Consider the following 21,286-nt stretch of genomic DNA (forward strand, 5'->3'; position numbering starts at 1 on the left):
AGAGAATTCCAGAAAATTAGGTACTTACAAAAATGTAATTTTTAAAGCATCATTAAAATCTAACCAGCCAGGCAGTGAAATATTACTGTAAACATTCTAAATATGTATTACATATACAAGTCCTCTGCCTGCAGTAGATTCCATGAAGCCTGGCTCTGTTTTTACTCTGACACAGACTAAACACTTATAGCAACCATGCAAGATGTACCAAATGTGTTATTTTGTTGTGTAAAAACAAGCATTATTTAATGTTCCACCTAAAGCAGAGATTCTAGCTTCTATACTGCAAGCACAATAGCAGGAGTGGATCACTGTGTGACTTTAACGCACAGCCTTCAGGCCGATCTGTGGCAGATTATTGCCTGGGGTAACAAGGGTGTGGGCAATTTCTAAAAATTATAGTGTGACATTAGCTGCAACGTGTAGGGTATCCTGTAACCTGTTAACTAAGATATGAATATTTATAAAGTACGAGCAGTAGTGTTAACAAGAACAGAGTAACAAACTCCTATATTTCTAAGATAAAAGGAGACTGAAGAGATAAAAAAAAAAAAAAATCACTAAAACCTTCACAGAAAGGTTGCAGAGCTGCCACATTACATCTAACCAAATCCATCTTAATGGAAGTCTTAAAAGGACAAGATTTTTTAAATAGCTTGGCATTGTAGGGTTGATAAAAGCGCTAGTTTTGATTAATTTACCTATGTTTAATGAAGAATATCTAAAGCCTTGTTCTGTTGGGGGGTCCCAAAAGAAATTATAGAACATGTAATGAAATAGAGAGTAAATAAAACTTTTACTGTAGTGGGAGCCTAATGTATTTTAAGGAATGCTGGTTTGACCAATCATAGTTTTTTGTAAAGCCTTCAGAGAAAGTTTATGGAACCAATGGCTGTTGTGGGACTACAAGCGCCAGTTGCTGTTTTAGAGTAAACAATTCATGTTCATTTGTTTGCAAGAATGTTAAAAAAATAGTGACTTTTGCAGATTATAGGCAACTATCTGTATTTAGATCTTGTTCCTTAGTTATCAGAAAATGATGTAAAAATCGACAGAATGGCTAAAAGTTACGGGTATATAAAGAAACTAAAATAAATAAATAAAAATGTTCCTTTGGACAATTTACACTGCAGCCCTGTCTAACACTTTCCTTAATATATGAACTTCATATAAAAAGGCACTGATCAGAAAGTAGTCCCAAGTACTTAATACACTTAAAAACAGAATTATTCCAAAACGTTTTTGAAAAATTAAATGATTGGGATTCGCATTAAAATGTAACTGCAATTATATCCTGTCCTAAAAACATAGTCGGATTAGACTTTTCAGCACGATTTTACCTTCATCAAGCCAATTAGTGTCCAGATCTCTTGTATAATGGTCTTTTATCAGTGCAGAGTTCCAACTTCTGCCAACACAGCCATACCGAAGTGGCCAGCTTTAAATGCACTATACATTTTACACAGTTTATCTAAACCAAGCTACAGGTCTTGACTTGTATTATTTACCCAGAGACAAAGAGAAGCAACTGGACACTTGCAAAGAAACAGAGAAGAGACTTTGATGGTGAAATTTTATATACCACATGCATGAAATACATGATGGGTACAATAAGTGTTATGAGCAGAGCCAGATGGCAAAGGACACAATGGAGCTAGAACTGTAATTATAAATATGTCTGAAAAAAATAACTTGTATGTATATAATGTACAAATATACACACTTAGGGCTTCTTTTGTATCCTTGACCATAGAGACTCCATCACAGGCCAAGTGCTTGATTTCAAACAGCCAAATTAAAAGTAAATTGTAAAAGTATTTAACATGATGCACACAAATGTGCTGTAACCTATACCAATTAATTCAATATTTGTCATCAGTCCAACTCCTACACTAGACCTCTCAAGGCTTTACTAACTCTCTGCTATGTGATATTATATGCACGCTAAAACGCATGGTGACAAGTGCAGAAAAAAGTAATAGCAAAAGGTGCAGAAACTAATTTAAGAGTTTACAAAGCAAATGCATGGATGTGAAAGACAGAAATAGCAAAATGACACATCAACTGCAATGGTTTAAAAAAATATATGACAGCACTTATGCATTTCCGTCATTAACCACTCAAGGACAAAATCATTCTATTTAACTTTTTTTGTTTGTTTTTTTTTTTCTTAGAAAAATTGAATATATGTTTTTTTTTTTTCCCAATCAATAATTATATATATTTTGCATCTATGCCACTAGACTAGTAACCGTAATAAAGTATGGGGCTACTTCTAACTATAAAAAAAGAAAAAGAAAAAAAAAGAGAAGACATAAATATTAGCACTTGACTTTTGCTGTGCTTAGTTTAGGTACAGATTTTGGCTTAAATTTAGTTTAGAATACAACCGGCCAATTTAGATTTAATTGATGTTTCATAGGATCACAAAAGGGCAAGTGGCAGTAAAAAGTTTAAAAACTAGAACAAACAAAATTTAGAGCTTTTTTTTTTTTTTAAAGCAGCAGCCCCTCTTATAACATTGTGTTGATGTGTCCGTTTATAATTTTGTAAGCTACGCTACAGTGATTTCCTACCTTTTAACTTCATATATAATTTTATATTTACACAATTTGAAAAACGTTAGGCAAGGCCTTTGTTGAACTTAAAAATAAAGTGACCATTTGGATCAAGCGCTCCTTTCAATTAAAATTAAAGGAGAGTGGATAATTGGGGGTTGAATGGGACAGGTAGAAAGTGCCTCGTGTGTGTAAGGGTGCTTAAAATTTAAGGCAAATCTTTCAAAGTTACTGTATAACAAGAACAGGAAACGACACTCGAGTTGTTGATGAACTACAAATATCATCAAGCTCAGCCACTTATTATGTTGTGCTAGATCCCCCGCCCCCTCCACCCGTTTGACTTTTAAAAGTCCTTGCTTAACTACAAAAAATTAAATAAAATGAAACTAAAAAAACAAAACAAAACAGCCCCCCCTCCTCCCAAGAGTGCTCTCAGTCTGATGTAGCCATTTACAGAATATTTCAGACTCAAAGTTGGTTATTTGTGATCAAGATGGGAGAAATTGCCATTTTAATCTGCTCCCCCCCCCCCAATACACAGTTTTTGTCCATTTTTTTATTTATTTTTTTAAAAACCCATAAAACACACCACAAAAAAACTGTGGCAAAATTTATAAAGTGTTTACTTCATTTTGAATGTGCATTCAAAATGTCTTTTTCAGACTAGGGTAATCTGCATACAAAACTATATTGGGTTAAAACAGGTTTGGAGCCATCCAATAGAGCTCTTGTAAGGTTTGATAATTAAAGCATACTTTAATGCAGGGATGATGTGGCCAGTGAAGCTTTAAGTAATAAGAAAAATAATAATGAAAATATACATTGCTTTTTACATAAATGTTCTGGTGTACCGCACTTACTGTCTTCTTATTGCTTACGACTGACTATTAACCTAATCAGATGTAAAAAACAAACAAAAAAAATGATGTTCATAGAATATTTTACCTTTTAGTCACTGCAGGCCTGAGGCCTCTTTGACAATGCAATCCGTAGAACTCGCAAGTATGGTTAAACAGGTTGCCTAGTACTAGATTACATAATACATTTGTTCAAACTAATTAAAAAAAATACTATTATTTTTATTAAAGAAATATACATCTATTTGTCATTAAACTGCATGTGTCTGAGTAATGCAGGTAGGAAATCTAATTACTCTGCTGAGGAAGCAGTTAAACCATACAAGAGGAAGAGTTTATTTGTTGACGTGCCCTGTCTCGTGGGGAGTGTATTTTAATCCCTTCAGTGATGTCTGTGCCCCCCTCTAGGCTTAATGAGGGATACAACTGGGCCCAGCTTGGTTCTCCAAGAACATTATTTGGATGTCATGCTTGAATTTATTATAGAAAAATAATAATTTCCTTTGTTTGATATTTCCAACTTCTTTATAGATTCTGCTTTTCATGATATCTACAGAAGTTTATTTTAGAGGATTATGTGCAGCTGGTAAACACACACACACCAATAGAATGAGTAAATCCTTTCGTAACTAGCTTTCCATCTGAATTGATTGTGGACAGCACCAGTTCTATTGCTTTAGCCAAAAGCCTGTCTTTGGATAAAGGGATTGCTGCTTTAAGGCCTTGTGCTACACTGTGCCTTTAAAATCAAGTCAAGCGCCTCATTTCTGTTTAGGGAGAAGGCTATGAGTGGAACAGAAAAAAAAAAAAAAAAAAAGATAAAAAGTTTGTTTCATAATCCATCTATGGAATGAAAAGCAATTAAAAAAAAACAAAAAACAAATCTCTGAAGAACTTAAAAATATTTTTAGCTTTCCCACCACAGCCACATATTGTGGGTATGTCTACCATAAGAGTCAAGCGGTTACAGACATACCAGAGAGAAAAGGGGAAAAGTTTAGGTAGAATTTACTGATGGACACTCCAGAGAGTTAGAAATATATGAGTGAAAGAACTCACAAGTCACAATTTCTAGGGGTCAAGTTCTAGATGGTACTGTCCGGAGTCTCTCTTAAACCAGAATCGTCCTCGTCTTTCTCAGATGCCAGAGTTTCACTTGTATCTACAGAGTTCTGCCCACTGGGAGACAGTTGCTCGTGGTCCGTGGGTTCTGTAAAGAGCACAGACTCTGGTTCAGAAGTCTGGGGATCCTCCTTTACCTTCTTTCTCTTCCTCCGTTGAGGATCATGGCCAGCTGCCTCTGTTGAGCGGCTGGACTGAACTCCTGGTATTGCCATGCCGATGCCTGGCGACAGAAACATGGAAGGGTACAGTAGACTTGAGGACATGCCAGGGATAAGGAATGGGTTAAAAGCTACAGGGCTACTTGTAGTCACTGCAGGTTCTGACTGCTCTTTAAAGGTGCCACCCACAGCTTTGTCTGGAGGAGCTGTGTCTTGTGAGCTTTCTTGGCTGGTGTCTTTGTCCTCAGTAGCTTTCTCTGTAAGGGTGGCACCACCTTTTATTGTGCTTCCTAAAGACGATGGCACAGAAGAGGAGATGGGAGGATTGATAATCCCGCCAACGCCAAACATTTGCGGCATGGCTGCCATACTGGGGAGCATCATGGGCAACATACTTAATGTGTTCTTTACGTCATCATTCGCAGACAATGTTGTGAATCCAGTAGGAAACCCCACCAGCCCTGTTAGTGGAATACCCTGCATGTTCCTCATGTTTTGCAGCCCTACTATATCCATTCCAGCTATAAGGCCGTTCATAAAAAGTGGGTTCATGCCCGACGAGGAATCCGATCCCACCACTCCTGGAGACTTTAACAGCTCACTACGAGGTCTCCGTCCTCTCCTTCTGGGCCCTGTGTCACGTAGAATGGGCTCTGACAATACCCTGCCAAATTTAGTTTCAGGAAGAAACCCCTGAAGACAGAAGACAAGAGAAGGAACAGTACATATATTACTTACTTAAGAATACTTCAACAGAACTTGAGCTCTCATTTTGTAGCCATCATTAAAACAAGATTATATTTTATTTTCTAAACATTTTAATATAATGTTATGCCCGATCACTGATGGGGATCAAAAGGGAATACTTCTCTAAAATTATTTATTATGGAAATACTCCTTAAAGTGCACCTACACTTGTTCAAAATAATTTTTAAAATCCTGGGCTAGAAGATCTTCCCCCTTGGGTCCTGACTTTACAGAGAACCATCACACTCGACAGCAGGGGTGCTCGGAGCTTGCTGTGAGACATGTCCTTGGTATTTGTATAATGCGGGAGCATTGCAACTGTACAATAAGAGCAGCAATTTATGCTACACCATCTTAATATAGAGAATGGATGACTCTGGGCACTGCTGTTTATGTGTAATCACCAGGGCCAGTCTGTTTCTATTCCTTCATACGCAAGGATAAATACAACTCAGTGCAAATATTCTAAAGGTCTAGAATTTTGTCTATCTGCACATCATCCTATTGACTGAAGATTAATTATTTGATCTTTGTATAAATAAACAAGTTCTTTTAGCAAAAAAAAAGAAAAAAAAAAAGAAGGGATTCACCAATTTACCATTATGTTCTTTTTTAGGAAGCCAATGGGGACACAGATATTAATGTGGGTTTAAGCTCTACCAACAGAGCACTTTAAAACTAGAACTTCTCATATGCTGGCTTAGACCATCTTGGTGGAGTTTATTTAGATACAGCAAAGAGAAGACATGTAATACATCTAGTAACAGAAGCCCTGAGCAGATACCATAATAGAACATGACCTAACAGGAACATTCCAGGTGGATAGGTATTTGTTCCCCGTAGCTTTGCAAAAAAGGATTGAACACAAAGTAAAAAAACAAACAAAAAAACAAACCCTTTAATCTTCAGCCATCTGAGTGACACAATCCTTACTCTGGGGATGTCCGAAAGCCTTCATATATCAGGAGGAGAGGGAAGGAAAGGCTTTTGCAGACCACTGCATGAAGTACCTTCCTAATGGAAGCTTCTTCTCTAGAAGCAATATTTGCCCAGGACTAGGAAAAAACCTACAACCGAATTGTATGGACAGTGCATGAGCTTGCACAATGGTCACCTGGACCATCACATAATGAACCAACAAAGGACCAGACACCTTTTCTGTTATCAAAACTTAGAATAAGATTCCATGTATCAAGGTCTGCATGACATCCAAGTGTGTAGCTTAGATCCCTTCTCTGATGACGGTTGAGGACAGAAAGGCAGAAATAACGTTGGTAGTGGACAAAGTACTTTTGCTTCCTACAACAAAATTAAAGTAAAAGTAGGACGGATAAGCTAACTTTGAATCCCCCCTTGGCTTTCCAGCACACCATAGGAAGAAAAGTTAAGCTAGAGCACATAAATGGTGGTAACTGAGATGCTGTTAATACCAATTTTATGTGCAGTGATTTACCTCGGACAGGAAATAAGAGCTCTATGGTGAAGTGTAAAATTTTAGGAAGTAGAAGCCCAACTCTAATCCTTTCTGATCTAAAGGGAAATAAGAAACAATTGTCCAACGGAAGCAGGTAGTAGGTATCCCACTGTCACGGGACAGCAGTGTCCAAATGGGTGATGATTGGGCAAAAAACTCCCTGTACCTTCAGTAGGAAAAAACAAGGAAATCCCAATGAACATTTTGTGAGGTCCACCATCCGCGTCTGTCACCACTTGTAAAACAGACTCTCCCAGACAGTGGGGTCGGTTAAACCAGCATAGGAGAAGTTCTTTTCTTAAAGTGCCTTGTCGCTTGCCTGTAGAAATTAACCCTAGTGTAAAATCTATGTCCCCCAGGGTGAAGGAGAAATAATAATAATGGCTACTGTATGCTAAATTTGAGCAGTTGCATCTATATCTGTCTCTCTCTTGAAAGGGTCCTCTTCTAAACACATTATAGCTTCAAAATATAAATAGTTACATTCAATCGAAAACTCCGACGGGCATGCTTTGTTTGTAGATCGTATACTAGCACTGTAAATTGTTGTTCTCAAGGACCATCATGCAAAAAATGTGGTTGTTTGGCCAATTTCTTAAAATAATTTGCTATAGCCAAGAATCTTTGTTATGCAAATCTCATACAATTTTCATATTATCCATTTTATGAGCAGAGTTAAAAACACATAACATATACTCCTCTATTCCTTTTGCTAACAGAGAAAATGGTGATCATAGTACAATCAACACATTATTAAACAATTTTAAGCAAAATATTTTGGGATTTCTGTTAAGATGTTTTTGAATGCAAGTGAAAAAAATGAAAAGAAAAAAAAAAAAAGATTGACTTTTATATACTACATTTAATTTTCTTTGAAGAAAGGCAGAGGTCTGGGGCCTATTAGAAGTGATCATACCCTTCTTCCTGTGTCCTTGTTCACAATCGGCATCCTCTCTTCGCCAGTGAGAATGTTAACGTCCAGTTTACTGGGGTCTTTGCAACGCTGGCGCCTTGGTTTGGGTTTTTCTGAAAAACTCTACAAGACAACGTGGTTGTAGGAAATACAAGTCACTGTCTACATAGTGGTGTAGTGTAATTAGGGGTAAATGTGAATCAATATTTGTTTGTATTAATTAAGTACTGGACCCAGCAATGGCATGGATTACTTGTGGTAAGATGTATTAAACCGCAAAAGATCAGCAGAATTCTCTTCTAGAAAAGGTGTGATATTTCCCATGAATGAATTTGAAGTTTTATTCCAGCATTTTAAAAAAATGCACTGTAGTTGTTGAAGTGTACCCCCCACCATCCCTGACACCCCAAATAGCAGGAAAGAGAAATGGTGATTTCTGTGGGTAGACCATCTTGGCTTTATTTTCATACAACAACTTTATCGGTGGCTACCAGTCTTATATTTTGCCCTCACTGTATAAAAGGACCAGGGTAGTTTTAAATGGCTTAATTATATACTTACACCTCCATATGTTGGTATGTCTATTGTGCAGTCCGACTGTTGCCGCAGCCACTCAAGAAGGCTTTTGTTAGGAATCACCTTTTCTGCCTGTACCCTTGTGGTTGTGCTGGCAGACTGCGTGGCGGCAGAGACAGAGCCATCTGTATGTGCAGAACCGAGCTGGGTAGAATCCTCACGCAGCCCCTGTGTGGAGAAGAGTTCAAATCAAGGACCAGGAATAGTACAAAAAAAATACACAAACAGGGTACATTTCCACAGTATTTATATATCTCACTGTACCTAGATCATAATCGCGGCACTAATGTGTTCCCATAATATACAAATAATAGCATTCTGCAAGAAGCACATGTTTGCTACAAAACTTAGAAAAGTATGTGTGTATACACATGGAAACACTGCAGTGAGATGTGCATCACAGCCACAGATTAATTGGGGAAAATATTCTATATAGTGACAGAACTCTTAAAGTTCACTATGAATATTGGGATAATTAATTGCAAAAAAACCCCCCAAAAAAACAATCTGTCTTGATGTGCCATTCACTGCACTCTATATATGTATAGGCTATATAAAACACCATTGACTTAACTAAACAAAAATGTAAGTGGAGTATTGACTAACAACACATGCTGTGGCTCAATGGTCAAGGAATCAGTCATCCAACATTAAGATGACTGTGCATATTTTTGGGGATTGCAGAGCAACAAAAATTCTCAAATAAATGACAAGCACAAAGGCTTATAATATGATTTGGATGCACTGTTTGCCAAATATGCAATAGTCCAATAGCCGTAGTGATCCCCCATCCGCTCTGCTTATCACTATCCCTTTTTCAAAAAGGTGGAGTAAGTTTCAATGTCCCTCCCCGATGAAGGTCCCACTCACATTATTTTTTACATGTACCTTGTGGCTGGATCACCTAGAAATAACATACTCTAAGTTTAACTTTAATTAGTGGTGCAGTTCGTCAATGTGTATCATTGCAAATGTACCGATTTTTGTGGCCACATCTTTTAGCCTGAATGCACAGGAGGGGGCCTTTCAATCGGTGTCTTAGAGAGAAAGGAAAACTATCTGAATAATGTAAAAGCAAGTAATTTAGGAAATCACAGATTGATGTGAATTTTGTCAAGTTTAAATTGAGTTACAACTATTGCACAGTTGGCATTCGCAAGTCGGCGAATGTCTGGTGGGAAGGTGGCAACATTAGGAGTGGTCAGTAACATTCAGTCCCTGACAGTGAAAAACAAACACAGACAAACCGTGCAGGAAGAACATCCTTCTCCCCCAACAGACCGGATGGTGCAGTAAGCCTACCCGGTCACACAACTAATTAAACTGCACCCAAAACAACATTTTAGCTCTAGGTGGAGCTCTCCATTCATTGAAATAAGAAAAATGTAAGACACAAGAATCCCAAATTCTGAATACACTGTTAATGGCAACATTATTCACAGAAAGGGTGATAAATCAATGAAACAGTGTCTGCATAGAAGCTGTGGGGCCTTATTTGTACTGGCCAAATGTAAGCCTAGTGGGAGAACTCGTTACTAAATACTTCCTGTCCCCAAGAAGAGATAACAAAAACTAAAAGACGTAAAAAAAAAAAATATAAATAAAAAATAATCACCAATTACATTATGACAGCAGAAAATATGTTTTCATACTTAACTAAAAACAATGCAAAGTTATATTGGGTTTATTACTGCCATGTCCTCTTACCACGATTCCTGCATGCATTCCCCTGTCCTTCATGAACACCAGATCCATCCCCTCCACGTTTTTTCTTCTTCCTCTCCTCCTTCTAAGGGAGGACTCCTCCCTCCGCATGTTACCATTTACAATCTGTCCCGTCACCGGATGGATGAGTCCAGCCTGCAAGATTCCCGACAAGTCCATTCCTAAGGAGCTTTGCAACCCACTCATGCCAGCCATCTTGGCCGTGCCGCTATTGATGGAATAGGCAGAGCTGCTTCCAGCAGCCTGCTCTCTGCAAAGCTCCATGGCAGCCTCTCTCCATCCATTCAACGCAGCAGTGGTTCTCCCATGTGAAGTGCCGAGATGTTGTGCTCCCCGGGGCTTTGCATCTGACCTGTCGCTCTCAAACCCAAACGGTCGTCTATGCTTACGCTCATCATTCGTAAATGCTGCAGCAGTTAATGTTTCCTGTGATTGAAAAAAAAAAAAAAAAAAGTTAAAAAAACATGAGAAATGTTGTTATAGATATTAAACCTTATTGCAAACTATGCTACCAATTATCACTAAATTTATTGACTGTGTGTGTGTGTGTGAGGGGGGGACTGGGACACATTTTGACCCATCTGCAAGAAATTAGTAGGGGCCAATAAAAGTACCCTAAATACAGTTCAATTGCGCGTTTTGGTTGCAGATACTTATTCTCGGTTTTAAACAAATAATATCTGTGTGGTAATGTGTAATACAATCAAGGCCACGGCAATAAGTTCAGTCATAAGCCAAACATTAGAAACTGCATATTTTTGCTTTTTGTCCAGCTCTTGATCATCATTATCATTTATTTATATAGCGCCAGCAAATTCCGTAGCGCTTTACAATTGGTTAAAGACTTAATTAAAGACTTTAAACCTTAAACTACCTTGTTTGTAAGGTGTGTTTGACTAGTGTCGGATAGTCTGCAGCCAATCAGATCATGAAAATATTCCTAGCACACTTAGTATTTCAGTGCATGAAGGTGCTGATATATATGGGAGGCAGTGATCTGTGCATGTGTGCGATTGTCTTAGTAGAGACAGGACTGTGTGGCAGGAACAGTGTCATGATATGATGAGGGGAATGGAGGCAAGCAGGAAGTCAAAGATTGAGCATTAAATAGTAAATGGAGCATTGATACATTCACCTTTATATGAAACAATAAAGCACCCCATTTGTTAATATTTGTAACCATGTGAGTACTGCATTGGCAAGCTAATCTACCCCCTTCTGTGGCACCAATGGATGTGTGTTGTATTATGTATTTAAGCAGTCAAACAGGGGGAGAAGTCGCACATAAAGCATCAGGTGTTAGAATTATTGCCATCTGGGAATTATGCATCATTTTTGCATATTAATCCCCAATCTCACCTTCTGTACGTGTGACCCTGGAGAGCCATTGCTGTATGTTGAAATTTGTGCTTCTGCAGTGCTATAGCCGCTCCTTGGACACATATTACTGTTTAACACTGACGGTACCATGCACTGTGCTTCAAACTGCTGGCTGGAGGATGGCCATTTCCCCTTCAGTACTGAGTGGCAAATATTGTCTATCCGGTTAATAATCACTCGATCCTGCACAAAAGGGAAGGATGGCAAACAATGATCCCTTGTAGAAAGAATAACAAACCCATTGCTATGTTCTGTTCCACCAACTCGGAATAGTTTTTGGTTACAGAAATAGTTTCAATCTCCTCGAACTGGTCTAACCATTTCATTAACACGCCCCCCCCCCCCCCCAAAAAAAAAAATAAACCCACAACATTCTGGTCTTGGAAATAATCCTGAACAACTGTGTATTCACTAGTTATCAAGTGGTTTTAAAGTAGAAATAAAACCGAATTATTGCTCATAAAGATGTTGGTGAATATTATGGTTAAAAAAAAACAAACCACATGCACATACAATTTATATAATATAATAAAACACACACACACACACACAATACGGTATGTGTTGATGAAAAGCATGCCAAGTAACACATTGCTGTGGATACAATAATACATTGCTTCATCTGCTTTATCATATAAAGCTTTTGCTCTTCTTGCTTCTAATTGTTCTAATTGTAACCCAATATTGTTTAAAAATTTTTTTAAAAAAAAAGCTGTGATTAGTTCCTGAACATCAATATTTTTTAACATATAAAATAATCAAGACATAAGCCACATGGGCTGATCATTACACTCAGACTGAGTGTTGCGAGTTTCCAATGTCAAGAAGGTCAAACTGGGCGAGATCTGGCTGTTCAGCTGCTTAGTCTGAGCGGCTGGATCCCATTAGTGCCATTGGAAGACAGCAGCATATATAGTATAGTAGGTGGCCCTGGAGTCAAGGACACTAAGTAAAAGTGTTGGGAGTTCCAACCCTATTATGCCCCTTCTAGAGGAACCCTGCAGTTCTGTTTTTTTTTAATAACAAAGCCCAAAGAGAGGGCCTAACAAGGTCTTAAACCAAGAGAGACAACCAGCAAACAAACAGAGCAAAGGGTGGGAGGAGCAGATTAAAAAGTCCTATGGTTCAACTGGGTGTTGAGCATGAAGAATACCCTGCATGACGGTCTAGACATCCTTCATACCCACCAACTTGCATTTCTTCTGGCAGCAGAAGGGAGAGAAAACCCAAGCCTAAGAATCAGGGTCTCAGTAGCCATGCCGTCAAAGCCACCTGACTTAACAAGTAGCAACAAAGACGGCCTTGCATGAAGATGTTGGGACGAAAAAGCAATCTGATGTGTGGACCAAATGCCATCCGGAGGATGTCCAAGTACTATGCCTTGCAGGGCCAGTCAGTCTAAAAATATGAGCAGCCGCGAAAGCATGGGAATCGATGGAAACAAGTACACCCTAGACAAAGCTGCCACGGAATCATCATGGCGTCAATGTACTCTGTGGTAGAATCTCGTGATTTTGCGTAGGAGAGGTACCTTGAACTTCAGGCAGGACTCCATGAGATTTATCTCTGACTGACCCAAACACTGAACCAGAAGGATGAACATGTTCTTGAGAAGAGACCAATCTCATGGATGTATTCGGTTTGTGACTGAGGTAATCTGCCTCACAGTTTATCACACTTTGGATAAAGATGTCCAATATCACCGGAACTGGACGTTACCACCCAAGACATGATCCTCAATGTTGTCTTCATGGCCATTGCGCTGTGGATGCCCGCCAAATGGTTCAGGTAGGCACCCACTGTCGCATGTCTGACCGGCCCATCAGAGGCTTGCCCGCTAGCAGCCTCTGAGCGTGGACAAGCGCCCTGTAAGCCGCCCGGAGTTCCAGCACATCGATGGGCATAAGTGCCTCCTGAGAGTTCCAGTGGCCCTAAAACCGGAGAGCACCAATGACCCCGCCCCATCCCAACAGCCAGGCATCCGTGGTCGTCAATGTCTTATCCAGAGACTAGAAGGAGCAACCCATGGTGAGATGCGACTAGTCCAACCACCAGAGGGGGGACTGGCGAACTGTCTCGGACAACCTGATGAACCGTCTGTCCAGATGAAGGGGTGACTTTGAGCTTCCCAAAGAAGCGCCCTCTGAAACGTTTGAGAATTAAATTGGGCAAATGGAACTGCTTCAAACACAGATACCATGGTGTCAGGCAACCTCATGCAGCACCACCTCGCCAGTAGGGACCTGGTCTTTGACAGGACCAAGAGAATCTTGTCCTCTGGAAGAAACACATCCTCTATGCGAGAATCAAGGAAGATTTGGTTCGGTTTATGACCCGTGTGCTGCCAAGAAGTTAATGGGCATCGCGGACCTCTGTCAAGATAATAATTAACGAAAAACCCTATATTACCAATTAGTTCAACAGAATGAACTAATGAACTTGAATTTTATGTGTCTGAGCTTTTAAGAGAACGGACAAACACGTATTGCACAATACAGAAAACAACAAGTTATATAAGGGTCACATGTTCTTCATTTCACAATAGCAGGCCAAGGAAATATTTGCTCCAAATAAGGTCAAGACGACCCTTGCAAAAGACCCGCCCAAGAACATGTCAGTTTAATGAAGATTAATGATACAGACTTAGAGTGTCAGCGGGAGATGTAAGCAGGGAAGGTGTGTTTTAAGCAATGATAAGTAACATTTTCTATAAAAGAACAAAAGAATGACTTAATCAAATACAGATTGTCAATTGGCATTTGAGACCCTGGGCGTATGACCGCTTCCTCCAATAATGGCTGTATGTATACATAATATTTTTTATGCATACATTTGGAAAACTGCTCATCTCAATTATTATTAAAAGAGAAGATTAGAAAAATCTTTGACACCCCAAAGCAAAGACAACAAAGATGTCCCTTCCATATTGGAAAATGGAGGTAGGCAACCTTTAACTCCAGGGAAGCAACAAATACCCCCTGTTCAATGCTGCAGGATGGCAAACCCGTAGTGAGGAATCTGCGATGCGGGAAATGGAGTATATCGATCACATAACTTCGACTGACAAGCCCTCGAACCCAGGCGCCTGGGGGATGATTCCCCCATAAGACGGGCCCGTACCACAATCCTGTGGCTGGGAGATCAGTCATGCGGAGACCATCTATGTTGGTCTGGGATTTCCGTGTCTATAAGGCCCTTGGGCCCCTACGGAATTCTCCCCATGTGGAAGAGGACTGCCATTTTGCTGGAGCCCCCACGATTTACTTAAGGGGCGAAAGGAACGAAACCTGAAATATTTGGGTTAGTCTGGCTAACTGGCAAAAAAGCTTTTGCCACCAGTGGCCACCTGAATAATCTGGTCCAATTGGGATCCAAAGAGGATCATGCTATCAAAGGGTAACACCTCAAGTACATTTTGAATCGGCATGCAACCACAATGAGTGCAGACTGCTTTGAGGTAACTGACATTGCAAACAAAGATGCCCGACCTAAAAAATCAGAAGCCTCTCTAATGTGATCAGCTAGAACAAGCAAATCGGCCCACTGCCAATTTTCTTGCAGACCTTTGGCCAACTGTTCAGACCATGCTTGAATAGCCTTGTTTACCCAGACCGTAGACATGCCTGGTGTGAAGAGGCTACCCGCCGCTACATAAGCTGAGCACAGCTATAAATCACAATTTTTGTTTTGTTTGTGGTGTCCTTGAGTGAAACACCACCATGTACATGGAAAGCAGTGGATCTGGTAAGTCAGACAATAGGTGGATCCGCAGCGGGAGTAGTCTCCCGTTTTGCCGCCTCCTCTAAGGGTAAGGGTTAAAGGGATTTAAACTTTCCTAGTATGTGAAAATGGCGGTCAGGTCTTTTCCATGCCTGGAGAGATGGAGGGAAACAGATCACTTGTTTCTTTTGACGTTTAAAAAAGGGAGACTCCAGCAATATGTTATCTCCCTTGGGGGGGGGGGGGGGGGGGTTGGGGATAGGTACACGACCCAACTGCAGCACTGCTGTTAGGTCTGCTGCAGTTACGGCTGTCCACTCTTCCCGACTGCAGCGTCTCTGACAGCCTCTGGTTGTCTCCTGCAAATATATTGCATCTGGTATTGGGGGTGAGGGAACCCAGCAGGCTACTCACCCTTGCTCAGGGACCCGAAGTGGAGGAAGGTCGCAGGCTATCCACTCCTCGGGAGGAGTCCCTGAGCCCAATACAGTGAAAAAAGTAATAATAAAATAAATAAATTGAAAAATCCAGGGCAGGAGCCCTAAACACCACATGCCTGACTCCAAGGGCACTTAAAAAAACCCTGAAGGGATAGTTCCTCTAGGAGGGGCATAGTAGAAGTGGAGCTTTCCTCCCAATACTTTTACTTAAAGTGTCCCCTGACTCCAGGGCCACCTACTATACCCCAACGTCTTGCAGTGTCACCTAATAGGGCGACAAAGCAACATTTATTTTGCAATGTTGGCCATGCCCAGATTACTCTTTAGAGAAGTGGTTCACAGCAAACAGATTTTGTCTAAACTTGGTAAATTGATTGTTCATTAAAAATAATTTAAGTATTTTCTACTTCAGGCATTTACCCCAAAAGCCACTAATATGAAATTCAATATATGTGTCAAAGTTCCCTTTAAAGTAATACCAGAATTATTTTCTGTATCCAGTTTGAAAACATTCTAGCCTTATTCAGTTGACCAATGTCTTCCATAGTACAGCATACAAATACTCAGCTGACATGCCATTGGTTGACCAATATTCCATCACTGCCTCTCTCATTGTCATGGAGAGAGCCACACTGTAAAGTGTAAGTGCACAAGTTTTAATCTGCTCATGCAGTGTCCAGCTTTATGCAACTCTTGCCCGTTTCCTGAAAATAATCACTAGACATTACTGATCCCAAAGCAAACACATGTAGCCCCTGTACACACTGTACTCTCTCTGTGCCACCTCCTGCCCATTTCTCCTCAGTCTACTGAAAGAAAAATTATACACATCTCTCTAGTCTATACTGTACCTTTACTATGTACAAATCATCATCATTAAATTGTATTTAGCAGCAACCAGTATATCAGGCAAGGGATATAACAAAGTGAGGCTTACTATGTTATTTTTAAAATGACCAATCAGATCTAAGCACAGGAGGCAGCATCAATGTGTGCTAGTTTATAAAGTCACATTTTATGTGTGGCAGGTTTATAAGACGCTAACTGCACATGGTTTTAAGTAAACCCGATTTAACAGTCTGGAATGCATCCAATTTTGATGAACATGTACCTTCAAGAGACCACTTTTGCGTGACACATGCTAGTGGAAGTTTACTAGTTGATGTTTACCATATCTGATTTCTGGATGCATGTGTATGATATATTTGATTGTTGGCCATATAAAGGTTTGTGTCAACAAAATTTTTGCTGCTGCTTTGTGGCCATATATAGCGATCAACCATACATCAGGCACCTTTTTACAGGCATTACACTCAAAACGCATATAATTTGACTAATCTTGCCAATGAGAACCATGTCTGAAAAAAATTGGCTCTTGATACATTGCAATGTGATTGCACCTAGCAAAAGATATGAAAATGTATTATTTGGTATTGAAGTTATTGAGACAATATAAGTTGAGATTGGTTTTAAACACCTTAGGCCACTCGGAAAAAGAATACAAAGTTTTCTCCTGCAGAAGTTGAGCGATAGTGGGCGCTCGGCCGTCTTGGAAGTCCTGTGCGGTATCCCTAGGAGTGGACACCGTGCAGCTTTTAGCCTCATCTTCTGGATATTTGTCAAGAAGGTCTACAAAATACAAAAACACAATATGTTATATAACAATGATGGCCAATAGGGAGACTTCACTTGGTCTGTGAAATTTTTCACTTTTCACTCTACTTCAAGAATCATATTAAAAAGTAGAATAATGCAAGCATAAGAAAGTAAAACATATAAAATGGTATAATAAATAACAATTACATAGCAAGTGTTAAAACAAACAAATTATGATCAACATTTCCTAAATTGTAATAATTTCCTCTGTTGGGAGATCGTTCGGGTAGAATGTTTCAACATAGTCTCATAGCACAGTCTTAGTGTGTCAGGGTGGAATGGGGGCAGAGGTTCCCTCACCCTGGCAGTGCATGGACAGAGGGGAAAACACCCCCCTGCCACAAAGTGCAATAATAAAAGTCATCCTGGATTGGTTGAAGGGACAGTGGTGGATAACCCCATGCTAACCTGTGTAAAAAGTAGAGATGGGCGGGTCCGGTTCTCCGAGAACCGAACCCACCCGAACTTTGGGTATCCGAGTACCGAGCTGAGCAGCTCGGTACTCTCCCGCCCATTCCGAATCCAAATCGAGGCCGAACGTCATTGTGACGTCGTCGGATCTCGGGACTCGGTTCTCGCGATACTTCAACTTTATAAATACACGCCTCCACAGCAATCCATCGCCATTTGACAGAGGGAGAGAGCAGGGTGTAGTCATAGGCTAATTAGAGCAGGGACAGAGAATACCATATTGTTCTTGCAATTGCTCTAACCAAAATCGCTAGTGCAGAGAGGAGGATAGAGGTTTATTATTTTTTCTTCATATTTGGCACTCCCCAGCGCTTTTGGGGTGTCCCCCATAATTGTGCATTAATATTTCTGGCTGTCAAAAGTCATATCTGTCAGCATTATCTACTAAATAATTTGTAGCACACCTCAGTGTTTTTGGGGTGTCCTCCCTAATTGTGCATTAATATTTCTGGCTGTCAAAAGTCATATCTGTCAGCAGTATCTACTCAATAATTTTTAGCACTCCTCAGTGTTTTTGGGGTGTCCTCCCTAATTGTGCATTAATATTTCTGGCTGTCAAAAGTCATATCTGTCAGCAGTATCTACTCAATAATTTGTAGCACTCCTCAGTGTTTTTGGGGTGTCCTCCCTAATTGTGCATTAATATTTCTGGCTGTCAAAAGTCATATCTGTCAGCAGTATCTACTCAATAATTTTTAGCACTCCTCAGTGTTTTTGGGGTGTCCTCCCTAATTGTGCATTAATATTTCTGGCTGTCAAAAGTCATATCTGTCAGCAGTATCTACTCAATAATTTGTAGCACTCCTCAGTGTTTTTGGGGTGTCCTCCCTAATTGTGCATTAATATTTCTGGCTGTCAAAAGTCATATCTGTCAGCAGTATCTACTCAATAATTTTTAGCACTCCTCAGTGTTTTTGGGGTGTCCTCCCTAATTGTGCATTAATATTTCTGGCTGTCAAAAGTCATATCTGTCAGCAGTATCTACTCAATAATTTGTAGCACTCCTCAGTGTTTTTGGGGTGTCCTCCCTAATTGTGCATTAATATTTCTGGCTGTCAAAAGTCATATCTGTCAGCAGTATCTACTCAATAATTTTTAGCACTCCTCAGTGTTTTTGGGGTGTCCTCCCTAATTGTGCATTAATATTTCTGGCTGTCAAAAGTCATATCTGTCAGCAGTATCTACTCAATAATTTGTAGCACTCCTCAGTGTTTTTGGGGTGTCCTCCCTAATTGTGCATTAATATTTCTGGCTGTCAAAAGTCATATCTGTCAGCAGTATCTACTCAATAATTTTTAGCACTCCTCAGTGTTTTTGGGGTGTCCTCCCTAATTGTGCATTAATATTTCTGGCTGTCAAAAGTCATATCTGTCAGCAGTATCTACTCAATAATTTGTAGCACTCCTCAGTGTTTTTGGGGTGTCCTCCCTAATTGTGCATTAATATTTCTGGCTGTCAAAAGTCATATCTGTCAGCAGTATCTACTCAATAATTTGTAGCACTCCTCAGTGTTTTTGGGGTGTCCTCCCTAATTGTGCATTAATATTTCTGGCTGTCAAAAGTCATATCTGTCAGCAGTATCTACTCAATAATTTGTAGCACTCCTCAGTGTTTTTGGGGTGTCCTCCCTAATTGTGCATTAATATTTCTGGCTGTCAAAAGTCATATCTGTCAGCAGTATCTACTCAATAATTTGTAGCACTCCTCAGTGTTTTTGGGGTGTCCTCCCTAATTGTGCATTAATATTTCTGGCTGTCAAAAGTCATATCTGTCAGCAGTATCTACTCAATAATTTGTAGCACTCCTCAGTGTTTTTGGGGTGTCCTCCCTAATTGTGCATTAATATTTCTGGCTGTCAAAAGTCATATCTGTCAGCAGTATCTACTCAATAATTTGTAGCACTCCTCAGTGTTTTTGGGGTGTCCTCCCTAATTGTGCATTAATATTTCTGGCTGTCAAAAGTCATATCTGTCAGCAGTATCTACTCAATAATTTGTAGCACTCCTCAGTGTTTTTGGGGTGTCCTCCCTAATTGTGCATTAATATTTCTGGCTGTCAAAAGTCATATCTGTCAGCAGTATCTACTCAATAATTTGTAGCACTCCTCAGTGTTTTTGGGGTGTCCTCCCTAATTGTGCATTAATATTTCTGGCTGTCAAAAGTCATATCTGTCAGCAGTATCTACTCAATAATTTGTAGCACTCCTCAGTGTTTTTGGGGTGTCCTCCCTAATTGTGCATTAATATTTCTGGCTGTCAAAAGTCATATCTGTCAGCAGTATCTACTCAATAATTTGTAGCACTCCTCAGTGTTTTTGGGGTGTCCTCCCTAATTGTGCATTAATATTTCTGGCTGTCAAAAGTCATATCTGTCAGCAGTATCTACTCAATAATTTGTAGCACTCCTCAGTGTTTTTGGGGTGTCCTCCCTAATTGTGCATTAATATTTCTGGCTGTCAAAAGTCATATCTGTCAGCAGTATCTACTCAATAATTTTTAGCACTCCTCAGTGGTTTGCGCTCAGAATGGATTCAAAGCAGTCCACATATGATCTAAATGAGCAACCAGGTTCTGTCACCAGTCCTGATGTTAGTGTTCCCAGTACGTCATCTGGCCAAGGCGATGTCAAACAACAGAGTGTTTTCAAATTAGTGCAAAAAACAAAAACCAAAAAAAAATTTACTGTATTGAAGCGAAAAAGAAGTGTAACTGAGCAAAAGTTAAGTGACGATAAAAAAAAAATTGCAAGCATGCCATTCTACACACGCAGTGGCAAAGAGAGAATGAGGCCTTCACCTTTGGCTATTAGTGGCAGATCCCAAAAAGTTACCCAGGCTACAATTGGTGCACAACTACTGTTACGCGTCAAAGCTGAGCTGCAAGATACCAGTGAGGCATTACAGGAGAATATTTGCTCTGATTCACAAATGACAACAATCCCTGTGGAGAGTCCATCCAACAGTGGGATGTCTAATCGTGAGCATTCTGCTGATGTGTGCCTTAATAGCCCGAGTGTAGCCGGTGATACCCAAATTGAGGATGCCACTTTGGAATTAGAAGAGGATGAGGGGGAGATTTGTGTAGGCGACGAGGGCGCTAATGAGGATGTTGATGAGGATGAGGTTGTTTGTGTAAGTCCTGCACCAGTGGCAGCAGTTCTGGCACGTGACAAGAAAAAGGCCATTGTCATGCCTGGGCATAAAACAAAAAAATCCACTTCTTATGTGTGGAATTATTTCTACCCAAATCCAGACAACAATTGTATAGCCATTTGTAGTGTATGTGAAGCCACAGTCAGTCGAGGGAGGGACCTTAACCATCTTGGAACCTCGTCTATGTTACGCCATTTAACGAGAGTTCATGGCAAAGTGTTGGGAAAAGCTGAAAGTTCTTCCCAAAAGAATACAAGCACTCCCTCATCAGCTAAGACCCTCCGCTCACCGACATACCGACGGCTACAAAATACACCCACCACACCATCCTC

General features: G+C 40.0%; 1 protein-coding gene across 4 annotated transcripts in view; it reads right to left on the minus strand.

Annotated features, from left to right (window-relative positions):
• Positions 1-4,207: 4,207 nt before the first annotated feature.
• Positions 4,208-21,286, minus strand: part of CHD6 (chromodomain helicase DNA binding protein 6) — a 100,419-nt gene continuing 83,340 nt past the window's right edge. For 3 of the 4 annotated variants that reach the window (XM_075177520.1, XM_075177518.1, XM_075177517.1), the window contains 6 exons: positions 17,154-17,305; positions 11,496-11,699; positions 10,119-10,562; positions 8,397-8,579; positions 7,839-7,958; positions 4,208-5,394 (listed from right to left, as the gene is read on the minus strand). In XM_075177520.1, the coding sequence (XP_075033621.1) occupies positions 4,504-5,394; positions 7,839-7,958; positions 8,397-8,579; positions 10,119-10,562; positions 11,496-11,699; positions 17,154-17,305 (1,994 nt within the window). In that variant the 3' untranslated portion in view covers positions 4,208-4,503. The remainder of the gene's footprint in view (positions 5,395-7,838; positions 7,959-8,396; positions 8,580-10,118; positions 10,563-11,495; positions 11,700-17,153; positions 17,306-21,286) is intronic. The other variant, XM_075177519.1, reaches the window with a different exon arrangement.

This window comes from Mixophyes fleayi, chromosome 6, assembly GCF_038048845.1.
Source record: "Mixophyes fleayi isolate aMixFle1 chromosome 6, aMixFle1.hap1, whole genome shotgun sequence".
Taxonomy (NCBI): domain Eukaryota; kingdom Metazoa; phylum Chordata; class Amphibia; order Anura; family Limnodynastidae; genus Mixophyes; species Mixophyes fleayi.